The sequence below is a fragment of the Theobroma umbraticum genome, unplaced genomic scaffold (assembly GCF_002168275.2).
Source record: "Theobroma umbraticum cultivar Fairchild unplaced genomic scaffold, ASM216827v3 scaffold_67.0, whole genome shotgun sequence".
Lineage (NCBI taxonomy): Eukaryota > Viridiplantae > Streptophyta > Magnoliopsida > Malvales > Malvaceae > Theobroma > Theobroma umbraticum.
This window is the reverse complement of record NW_018397262.1, coordinates 6,610,764-6,622,739: the sequence shown is the minus strand read 5'-3', so window position 1 is coordinate 6,622,739 and position 11,976 is coordinate 6,610,764. Positions and strand designations below refer to the sequence as shown.

Below are 11,976 nucleotides of genomic sequence, written 5' to 3'. Positions count from 1 at the left end.
AGTAGACATTACACCATACTCTTATATATGATGAAGGAATAATTATACTGATAGACTGTACACTAAAAGGTTAGTCAAACTCTATTAACTTTCTTAACATTTGGACGACCTTGATATATTGCTAGATGTCTATCTTGGTCTATGGAGTTAAATTAATCAATTGAGAATTGATAATGAATATGATTCATTTAAGCTTAATTTATTAAGATTATAAGTCAAGTCCATTACTAACTTGTTAGGAGTCTAATGGGTCACACACATAAAATTACTATGATAAGATTAAAATGGACTTTTACAATTAGGTGGGACTCAATTGAATAGAGGTTATGAACTACTATTAGGCTTAATCAAAATGTTTAAATAAGCCATGGGATCAAATATTTTATTATCAAAAAGTTATGTAGTGTTAACTAAAAGCTGTATTAACCATAACTAAAATATGTTGTTTTAGACCCAAAAACTAGTGAGTGTTTTTCTCCTCCTAGTCTTGCTATAGCCTCAGATTGTAAAATATTAATTAATATTTTTTGAACAGTTGTAACAATTTTCCATTGTGGATTAATATAATCTAAATATAAGTAACAAAGCTTGTGATATATTTTTTGACAAGATAATTAAAACAAGAAAGTTTGTGATATATATATATATATATATGTGTGTGTGTATATACCCAAAAGACATTTAAATAATTGTGGGAATAAAATAGAGAATTGAAGGTAAATTAAAATGATCCACAAAGCTCCTTGGCTCCTTGTTAAGCATGAAAACATTTTAGGAAGAAGAAACAAGTTGGCATAAAATTAATTAGGAAAATTAGTAGTGTTAATAAAAGTGAAAATTTTATGTGCTAAAGTTTCAGAATAGTTTCTTTTCAGTTTTCACTCACTATGATTATTTTCACCTAATTAAGAGAACAAAGAAGCAAAATAATTATGTGGAAGGAAAGAAAGATGATGAATGCTTGTTATAAGGTTATTCCGAAGAACATGAGCTCGAAGATATTTTGTATTTTAATTACCTGATGAAGTAAGGCGAATAAGCTCTACCCTTACAGGGTCTCGGTTGAGTTTGTGAAAGAAGGAAACCAACTTCTCCTTACAAAATTTGTTAAGAAATCAAGATCTTAAAAATTATCCTTTATGAGAAGAAAATGAATTATGAAGAACATGAACTACTGAAAAGTGGGCAAGATGAATATTTGTATGGAACTTATGTTAAGATGGGTTTGTGTTATAAGGTATGATTCTGATTAATTAATATTACCAAAGATGAAAGCAAATCATAAGCATAGACAGTTTACCTGGTTCAGTGAGGCAGTGAATTGATACTTTCTATCCTCAGAAGGTCTTTATTAAATTTGGGAAACAAGCACAGTCAAAAAATTAACAGCAACAAGCAAATGATCTCCTACAAAGTTGTGAGTAACTTTCCTTGAAGCTGCTTCACAATAATGCAAATATGAATTGAAGAAAAGCTGGCAAATTAAGAGTGAATTACGGGGCTGCCTTGTCCTACTCTCCTCCATTATTGTCCTTCTTGCCTTCTGTTTCGCAACGATACAAATATGAATTTGACAGATGCCCTTTAAAACATTCTAAACTAATAGACTAACAACATTTTTAAAGACATAAAGCATTTAAATATTTAAATGAGACTTTTTTGATTGAAATTAAAAAAAATTATTGTTAATTGAAAATTATTAAAAATATATTATACTTATTAAAAATAAAAAAAATAATTAAAAATTATTAACATTATAAGAATTGACAAGTGATAAAAAATAGAGATTTATTAAGTATATAATTAAAAAAGTAAAAAAATATGTAATTTCCTTAATTATTTTAACTATTATATACGTGAAGAAGTGAGATAAATAGTTAAGAATTAATAAGAAATTGGAGGTGAGAAAAATAAATATTTAATAGATACTTAATTTAAAAAATATTTTATTAATTATTTTAATTTTTATATATTTTTAATATAATTAATTATATTATATAAAAATATAGGATCTAAAGTAAGGGCATTGGTGGCTTTATGCTAAAGCCGGCCTGACTAAATTAATAAAACTTTATTATTTAAGAAAATAATTAGTACAACCAGAAAACTGAGCAATTCTTTTGCTGCTGCTGACAACAAAGGTTTGCTTGTGCACAGAACGAAATAGATTATGATGGAGTTTCAGCATGCACCATACTTGAATTATCGGTTTCCACTGAGGCAACCTGATTGTTGTAGTTCCTTGTTTGGTTTTCCACTCAATAATCATATCAGATTACTATGTATAGCCACAAGATCGAGTGAAACAACGATCTCCTAGAAAGATAATAGCAATGAGTACATCACCTTGCAAAATCCTATATAATGACAAGACAATGAATTAATAATTTAATTAAAAGTGGGCAAGTCAATGCAAGTCGTGATATTGCTTTAAAGCTGCTTTAGAACAAAGCAAATAGGAATCGGACAAAAGATGAAAAAGCGAGAGTGAATACTGCTTCATTTTTCTTAAAGACACAATCAATTCAGCTACTATTTAGTAGAAAAAAAATGCACCCCAGAAGAATCCAAGGTTATTGTGGGGCAGTAATTGGATTATCATGTCCGATAGGATCATCTTTCCTGTACTTCTCCATTATTGACCTCGCTGCCTATCTTTCACGCCTATCGGACCAGAAACTATCTAACACTACAACTTACTCAAACCTATTCTAAATTATACTATTATGTATGAACAATTCTCCTTCCAAGTGTTCTGCAGTATATTTACTGTATTAATCTGAATCTATAATTTAAAAAAGAGATGCCTGATCTGAGTCGTTTTCTGGTTGCTGATATAGAAAGATTTCACTATAATTTTAAAGAAAGAAAATGCTAATTTATGTTAGAACACAAAACTGGAAAATAAAGATTGCACAGAATCCTTACTAATTTCTGATTTATATGAAGCTTCAGTGCAGTCATCTTGTCAATGTCTCTGTGGGACAAATATATATATATATATAATATCACCCACAAGTAAGCAGTTGCAGGGTGCTAAGCTCAAATTGGGACTAAAACACTGGTATCAAAGCATAAGGTACAAGACATACTGATCATCAATATCATCTAAAAGTGGCTTGGCGATGAAAGAGTTAAGTATACAGTTAATCAATCATCGAGCATCTAGTATAGATAGAGTCATTTTATTTGTCGAAGAAGATACATGCTTGTCTGATGAAGAATCTTCTCCAAGTGGACTTTTTTGAAACAAAAAACCAGGTTGTTTGGGGTGTAGCAATTCAATTTCACTTCCCAACATCAGAATCACAGATGACATACTTGGCTTATCCTCAGGATGCTGTTGTACACCAAAAAGACTAATATGGATGCATCGTATCACCTGTGATAGATTGCAAAGCTCTCCTAAGCATTCTTCAACATGTTCTGAAGCACTGCCTCCTTTTCATAATCTCCATGCCTGCAGCATATTGAATCCCTTTTAGGCTTTATCAATCCAAGATAAGCAAAAACAAAAAAATGATTATAATAAACTTGCTGAAACTGACATGTTCAACAAGGTTGCCGCTCTGTGTTGGATGGTAAAGCCTTCTATTTTTCTTCCCTTTCATAATCTCCAGCAATAATATACCAAATCTAAAGACATTTAATTTTACTCAAAACAATCCATCAATAGCATATTCTGGTGCCTTATAAACACTACTGCAGAACATCATCAAAAGCAATAAAAATATGAGGATTTAAGGACATTATGATAATAAAGTGACACTTACTGAGTTTCAACCACTCTTTTAGTGTTACCTTGTTAGAGTTAAAGCATGCATTGACTTTATCATTTTGTTTATTATGTATTTTGCTTCGTTGTACTGGTTGTTAAGTGTTGTACACTAATGTTTATGAGGGGTGTTTGTGCATGGTTAGGTTTATAGCAATTGTCTGTTATGTTAATAGGTGTTAATCTTGTATAGCTTGTATAAATATTATGGTTAGGTTAATAGGTGTTATGGTTAGGTTTATAGCAATTGTCTGTTAATCTTGTATAGCTTGTTAAAGCTCCCTCTTACTCATCAAAGCTCAATCTTCAGCAAAATGTCAGCCTCAATTGTCACACAGCAAACCGTACCCATTTTCGATGGCTCTAATTATCCTGTTTGGGCCATTAGAATCAAAGCATTCCTGAAAGGTGTCAATCTACGGAATGCACAGAATGAAGAAATTTAGCCCTTGCAAAGAGCCTTGTGCTTGATGGCAATTCAGTTCTTGCTTACTAGCCAGTTCAGATTACCTCAAGAAAGGAAGGCGAAATGAGAAATTAAACCAAAAAAGACAAAAGAAAAAGATAAATTGTTGAAGAAATAAGAATTGTGATTAAATTTCTGTTCCAGCACAGAACCTTGAGATTCATCAATTCTGTCCTACTTATCGGTATGATTATCAGTTAAGACCATTGAAACTATTCTATAAATCTCAACTCTTATTGCAGATAGAGAAAACTATCTTCAACTGGTTTTGAAATTTCTTTTCTGGGTACATGATGCTGTCAATTTAAAACAATTGAAAAATAGGAACTGAAATAAGTTGCAGTGATTTAACCTTGCAATTCATATTGAGATGAGGTTAACGTAATTGTTAATTCAGTATTGCAACTCTATTACTGTCAAGTCAATCTGTAATTCATTTAAACACAAGGGAAAATAAGGTTGGATTCATTTGCGTTGGCTAACCATTGAGCATTTCCAACCACTCTAAAAGAACCATATTCATATTAATCTCAAAATCTCCATAATGGCTCAGAGCCTAATTTTTTTAATCAGAGTGCAAGCAATTAAGTAAGCATGCATTTTAAAAATAATACCAATTCTTGATGCTCTGCAGTGCAAACTCAATGTACTTTCGCTGAATCGAAATATATATTTCAAAGGAGAATTAATCCAATTTAAGAAAGTCATGAATTATAATTCCTTGTTGCTGATATAGAAAGACTTGGTTATAGAAGACACTATTGCACAAGAAGTTCAGCCCTTGATAAAAGTAATGAGAAAGAAATGAGGCTTGCGCCAGGTGGAGATTCAGCTTCTTGCTTGTCAGCCATTTCAGATTACTTCGAAAAAAGGAAGGGGAACAGATCATCAATTGTTCAAGACACCAGAATTATCACTTCATTCTCTTCCAGAATATCCTGTTTTTTGGTTCCATGATTATCAGTTGTCAATTGGGGCATTTCCATCACATCCGGTTTAAAACCAGAAAAAGAAGCCGAAAAGCAAAGCCAAGAAGATAGCAATTAAGAAAATCTGTTCCACAATAATACAAACTTGAATTGAAAGAAGACTGAGAAAGTAGGATTTTGATTATGGGGCCACTTGTCCCTCTCTCCATATATAACTCCAATGTTGTCCTTACAACTTTCTTTATGTCTTGAGGCAAAGACCATAAACATGTAGAGATGTTAAAAGAATGTGTCAGCTGGATAATCAAGGGCCTGTTTACTGCATTGGAACCCTGATTTGACATGACATAATTACATGTATAAAATTATTCTTACTCATAATAAAGGTTTAAATATTGCTCAAGTAACTTGGCTGGACCATACTCTAGACTTTTTACATGCAACGATAATCTAGAATTATTTGTAAAAATTATAAAATGAAGTGTTAATCACTGAAAATTCTGAAACTCGTAATTTTGCTATAAGATGCAAATTTATTTTCTTAAATTGAAAGCATTGTAGTGAAGATGGGCATTCTTATGCTTGGTTTTTCAGTGCCCAGACAAATTAAGAATGTTCATCTCTCCTATTACATTTTTTTTCTTCTTTTCACTTTTTCTCAACAAGCATGGAATATGATATCAAATAATGAAGTTAGATGCATACAGTATGGCAAGATTTAAAGAGAAATTTTAAGAGCAGTCGAGGGTCTTCAAAGAAATCAAGTTCAATATCAAAATGACCCGCCTCATCTTTTTTATTGTAACTATAAGGGAAAAAGAAATGCTTCCTTGGGACTAAAAATGAAGCAGAATACACCATATGGTTTAAAAATCGAAACCTACATAACCTGCTTATTAATTCCTACAAACATAAAGCAAATTACATGGACATAAATCTAGTTTTCAATAATAATAAACATCATCTTGGACAATAATTATAATAATAAATCCAAGAAAATATGAATTGTTTTACAATCCTAAAGGATTTCAATTATGGATTAATAAATTTTAAACATAAGAAAGGGATAGTATTTCACTGCCCAAGTAAGGCAGTTGTCTTCGAAAAACACCGGATGAGCCGGAGTGTTGAAGGAAGAAGGTTGTTAATGAGGAAATTTTGCAGAGGAACAGCGAGATCAAAGATCAGGGAGAAAAAATCTATAAAAATGGGAAGAGCACACTCAGAAGCTCACACCACCTCTCATTCTCGTTAATTTCACCTTATATACATCACACTGAACAATTAAAGGAAATGGCAAAATAGCAATGGCACTAAGCCTCGAAAACAAGGAAAAAAACAAACTTGGTTGGCTGTGCACTGAAATCCATGTATTGGTTTCGATGCCAGGCAACAGCTACAAAGGAAACAGAGGACACCTGGCTTAACAGCCATATAACATCGTCAAAACGACACACTCAAGTAGTGTTTTAAGTAAAAAAGAACAAAACGACATGAGCTAAAGTTGTATTACATAAAACTTTACAGTTAACTAAATAAAACGACACTCAAGCTTAGTGTATCAAAAGTTGAAGTATAATAGTTTCTGCCCTAAGATCACAGATCATTATGATGAAGCCTTTTTCATCTTTGGATGAGGCACATAATCTTGTTCTCAGAAAGGAAAATCAAAAGAATTTTCTTATCATGGGTCAGCCATTGAGTGAGACTGTTGCTATGTCTGTTGTCCCTGGTAGAAAACCTAAAAGGAAGTTTGACTCTATATGTTCACATCTCTTCAAATTGGGAAAAAAAAAACTGTATTGTAATTAAAAGCATCACACGTGCATCACATTGACATAAATCTAATTTTCAACAATAATAAACATAATCATGATTGAAAATGATAATAATAATAAAGAAGCAAGCAAATATTAATCGTTTTAAACAGTTCTAAAGATTTTCAATTGTGGGTTAATATAATCTAAACACAAGCAAGGAATTATAGATCTTTTTGATAATCAAAACAAGAAAACTATCTTGCACAAATGCAGCGGAGAAGTAAAGAATGATGAGATTACATGGAATTTGTATAGCTTAATCATATGAAGTGTCAGTGTGGTTCTTCAATCTCCCTATCTATGAAATAACGCAAGGCATTGCATATGAACTATTCTGTACATCTCAACTCTTCTTGGAGTTAGAGAAAACTATCTTCAACTGGCTTTGAAATTTCTTTCCTTGGTACATGATGCTGTCAAGTTAAGACCTTTGAAAAACAGGAACTGAAATAAGTTGCAGTGATTCAACCTTGCAATCTATATTGACTGGAGGTTAAATTAATTCTAATCCAGTATTGCAACTCCATTACTGTCTAGTCAATCTGTAATTAGTTTAAACATTAGGGAAAGTAAGGTTAGATTTCTGCAAATTGGCATTCTCTGCCTTGCTTTTAGAAATCTTGTTGGTGAAATTGGATAATGCTTCTTTCAGATAAAAGACTTGAAGATACCCCTTAATAAAAGGCTTTAACAAATTCTAAATATAATTAGTCAAATCATATACAGAAACCGAATTTGAATCTCGAAAAGATGATTTTTTTTTTCTGATCAAAGCCTCTGTCAAGAACAAATCCTGATGACATACAATTCAAGTGAATTTCCTAGATACGGTGACCTAAATCACTGCATCCAACTGATTTTTCTTCAACAAATGATTATTGATATGCTTCATGATAGTAGTTTTTCCCATACCACATACTCCAATTATGCCAACCTCATCACCCATTGAGCTTTCCCAAATTTGTTCTTTTACATTGACTTCACCTTCTAGATATGTTGTTGGAAATGCCACCTTCTAGATATCACTTTATCAAACCGATTATCCTTTAACAATTAATTATTGATATCTTTCATGATGGTAGTTTTCCCTGTGCCACCCGTTCCACACACTCTAACCATTCCAACCTCATCACTCATCAAATACTTCCAAATTTATTCTTTAATTTTACATCGATTTTAACTTCTAGATTTCATACGTTGGTAATGTCACCCTGGTGGCTAAAGGCCGCATACTATCAAGGAAACTACCTTCTTGTTAAATTTCCTCCAATACTTCGGCAAACAAATATATTTGCTAGCATAATTCAAACAAAAAGCAAACTTTATTATATTAAACTTTGTTATATTTAGCATTACATCCAATATTCAAACAAAATAAAATGGATACAAGAACCATACACTAACACTGACACAACTGTAGCAAACAATTCAATATGTATTACAGCACAACAATATTCATCCCCTTCCCACTCCATTTATTTACTATATATCCCAACTGACCAACCACTGGGCAAGGTTGGGCAAGGGGAGTGTTGCTTCCTCGATTACTCGCAAGTGATAGACACTTGCACTTCGCCATATTCACCGTATATGCTCTTGGTTTGGGTTCCGACCAGTGCATCAAAGTGTGCACTCCCCTGTGCAATTTGGTCATCAGGTGACACCGTGTCATGATCCCACAAATCTGTTGTTATTGTTAACCCGGTACTTGCTGGTGCTACCACAACCGAACGAGTCAGGGGAATAGAATGATGGGGACGCACTTCGACGTATTTATCGGACGATTTCTCAAACAATGTGAGGGATGTTGATGATCCCCCTAAATCTTGCAAAGCTTTGATTGTTCCGTACACATCCGCCGGCGATTCCTTATCCCCATTGATCAGCAAAACCTCGATAGTGGCGTTGAGAGCTTGTCTTACTACGGAGTAACCCACAGTGACATTGCCATTTTTACCATACACAACCTTCTCTAAACGCTTGTCGTAATTGGCGAAAGTTAAATTCTCATTTCTTGGTTCCCACACGATGTTACCTTGAGCAATCTCGTCGTCGGGGGACAAGCTGTCATGGTCCCACAAACTGACGTTGATAACGAACACACCACCGCCTGAAATAGCAGTAGAAGGGCCTGTCAATGTTGCAAATCCGCCAGGACCTTTGCTCTCGTAGTCACTTGAACTTCGATCATACACTGTATGAAGGCCCCAAAAGTCCTTGACCTTCACCGTTCCATAGAGGTCACCAGGATCTTCACCATCAATATTGTTCACACGTACATACTCGATGCTCACCAAGGTACGCACATATGAAACATTTGTATCAGTAGCAGTATCCGTATTACGAGCATTGCTAGCATCAACATCAGTTTGGCGTTTCATACGGTTGCTTGTTCGTGGGACATACAACAAGATCCCAAGTGCGGCAATGGCTTGACCTACGGTCCAAATGTCGAATCTATTAGGGTACGGGACGTTAGGCAAGGGCGTATTATTTGTCCAGTAAGGGAGGTCAGCACGTTGGACAGCACTTGAAAAATCGTCAAAGCCTTGTTGTAACTCGACGAGTTGCCAAGTGAGTGATGCAGAATTGTACCAATTTGTAACAATGTGGCTGGTTATTAATTGAAACCTAGTAGATTCAGCAATCATCTGAGTTAGAATCAACAGTGCTCTAGCACAAGCCTCCGATGCATCCTTTTGGTTCGGGTCCTCATTTGTTGCTAGGTTACGAATGGCAGTGCGCAAATTAGAAAAACCCAACTGAACATTTTCACGGTTAACATTGGCAACATCAATCAAAGTTACACCATCTACATAGCTTCCGGTATATGTGAGAGGACTTGATCCAGGAATCAAAGAAGAATCCTTAAACTCCCAAAATGTTGCGCCATCATCTCTCGAGTATCCACGCACGTATAGATTTCTCTTGTCGATTCTCAAGATGATGGTGAAATCCTCAGAAATTAGGCGAATATCTAACCAGCTTAGAGGCTGTGTCTGTGGCATGAGCACATTGATATCATGTGATATGGAGTATGAGAGTATGGATCTTAGGCTTTGGATAAATGTCTGGTAATCATCTTCATCAACATTGAAAGCAATTGTTGTATGCCCACCTGCCATTGCTGATCACGCGTTCTAGTTTGCAAAGATAAGATGGAAGCGTTTGTTCAGTAGTGTTATAAAGGGGAAAAGCTTCTTTGCTAAAGTTTTTGGAATTATTCCTATTTTTACTCACTATAATTAATTTCAACGTAATTAAGAGAATAGAAGCATGACCAAGAAAGAACCAAAATAATTTTGTGCAAGTTATCAAAAGATGATGAAATTATGTCAAAAGATTATAAGATTCCAAAAAACATGAACCAAAAGATTAAAAATCATGATATAAAGTAGTAGACAGGTCAATTACCTGATTAAGTGAGGTAAAGAATTGCTACTTCTCCTATCCTTAGAGGATCCTGGTTTAAATCGGTGGAATGGAAGATTAATATGAAATGCCCAACTTGTTTATTAATATTTCTTTCCTTGTCTCAATTCAACGAGGCTTTTATATACTTTAAAGGAGTGGAGGCAACTTACGCTAAGTTCAAAGGTTGATGGTACTTCATTCACACCAGAACCTTTTATTATATGTCAAATTCCCAGCCGGTTACGAATTAATTTTTCTATAATTTTCGTCTGACGCTTGTACATTTGACAAAAACTCTATATTTTCATATACTATTATATATATATATATAGAATATAGTACAAAAAAACGTTACTAAAATTCAAAATTTTACAAGTTCTTCTAAAGAAAAAACAAAAGCAAAAATAAGGTTTTTGAAAACATTAGTAGAAACAAGAAGTTCTTATCTCCATCGTCTATGAGAATAATGTTTAGATTTCTAACACTATTTATATACAGATGAATATATATACTATTTATATGCAGCATTCATTTTCCCCCGCAGAGAACCATCACAAATTCTTGAAGAGTCGAATAATTACAAGAATAAATTGAAAGAGTCGAATGGCATTAAAAATACCTGGTTTCTTCTTCGAATCATGTGGAAAAACTAAGAAAATATTGATGGTTTTGAACAGTCCTAAAGATTTTCATTTATGGCATGATATAACTTTTTGATAATTAAAACAAGAAAGCTTGTGAAAACAACAATATATCCTACACAGACATTTAAGAAATTACTGCAAGAATGGAGAGACATTAAACGTACCTGGTTTTTTCTTCAAATTATTTGAAAGATGAAAAACAGAGGTCAAGTAGATGAACTGCAAATTAAACCCCTTCACTCCTTATTACAGTACAAATTTTTTGTGGAAAATAGCTGAAATAAAAGAGGGAATATTATAACTCAAATAATAAAGGGAAAATTAGTAGTGTTGTAGAGGTGAAACTTTTATTGTTACTAAATTTTTTGGAATTATTCCTATTTTTAACTCACACTTTGATCAATTCAGCCTGATTAAGAGAATAGAAGCATGATTAGGAAAGAACCAAAATAATTATGCAGAACATGTCAAAAGATGATGAATTTATGTTATAAGGTTATAAGATTCAACAGGTTAAAAATCATAATATAAAGTACTAAAGAGTTCAATTACCTGGCTAAGTGAGGCAATGACTTGGTACTTCTGCTATCCTTAGAGAGACTTGGTTAAATTTGTGGAAACAGACATTGAGTAAAGAGCAAAATCTTAAAGGCAAAGAATTGGTTATGTACCTCCTTCCAAAATTTGTCAAGAAAGGAACAAAATCAAATCTTTTGCCTTGCAAAATCTTTTGTGAGAAGTGAATGAATTATGAAGCAACTGAGTTCTTAAATAGGATGCAAGTCACTCTGAAGGAAGCTAAAATAAAATCATTCTTTCTTTTTTCCGAATTCATTGAGGCTGTTATATATTTTAATATATTTTAACTATTATAAGTCTTTTTTTATTTAGATGTTATATAAAATTATTATTTATTATAAATCTTTTG

General features: G+C 33.2%; 2 protein-coding genes across 5 annotated transcripts in view; both read right to left on the bottom strand.

Annotated features, from left to right (window-relative positions):
• The window catches only part of LOC110418945 (nigrin b-like), a 5,794-nt gene extending 4,241 nt beyond the window's left edge, over positions 1-1,553 (bottom strand). The window contains exons 1-2 of one of the 4 annotated variants that reach the window (XM_021431770.1): positions 1,301-1,553; positions 1,019-1,094 (exon numbers count right to left, since the gene is read on the bottom strand). The gene's annotated coding sequence lies outside the window, so the exon portion shown is untranslated. Of the gene's footprint in view, positions 1-1,018; positions 1,226-1,300 lie in introns of those variants that run through there. The other 3 variants (XM_021431771.1, XM_021431768.1, XM_089783910.1) reach the window with 3 other exon arrangements.
• Positions 1,554-8,401: 6,848 nt separating this feature from the next.
• On the bottom strand, positions 8,402-11,774 carry LOC110418946 (nigrin b-like). Its single transcript, XM_021431773.1, has 3 exons — positions 11,601-11,774; positions 11,213-11,323; positions 8,402-10,130 (listed from the first exon to the last, which is right to left on the bottom strand). The coding sequence occupies exon 3, from the start codon at positions 10,113-10,115 to the stop codon at positions 8,535-8,537; it is 1,581 nt and encodes a 526-aa protein (XP_021287448.1). The 5' UTR covers positions 10,116-10,130; positions 11,213-11,323; positions 11,601-11,774; the 3' UTR covers positions 8,402-8,534.
• Between the last annotated feature and the right edge of the window lie 202 nt (positions 11,775-11,976).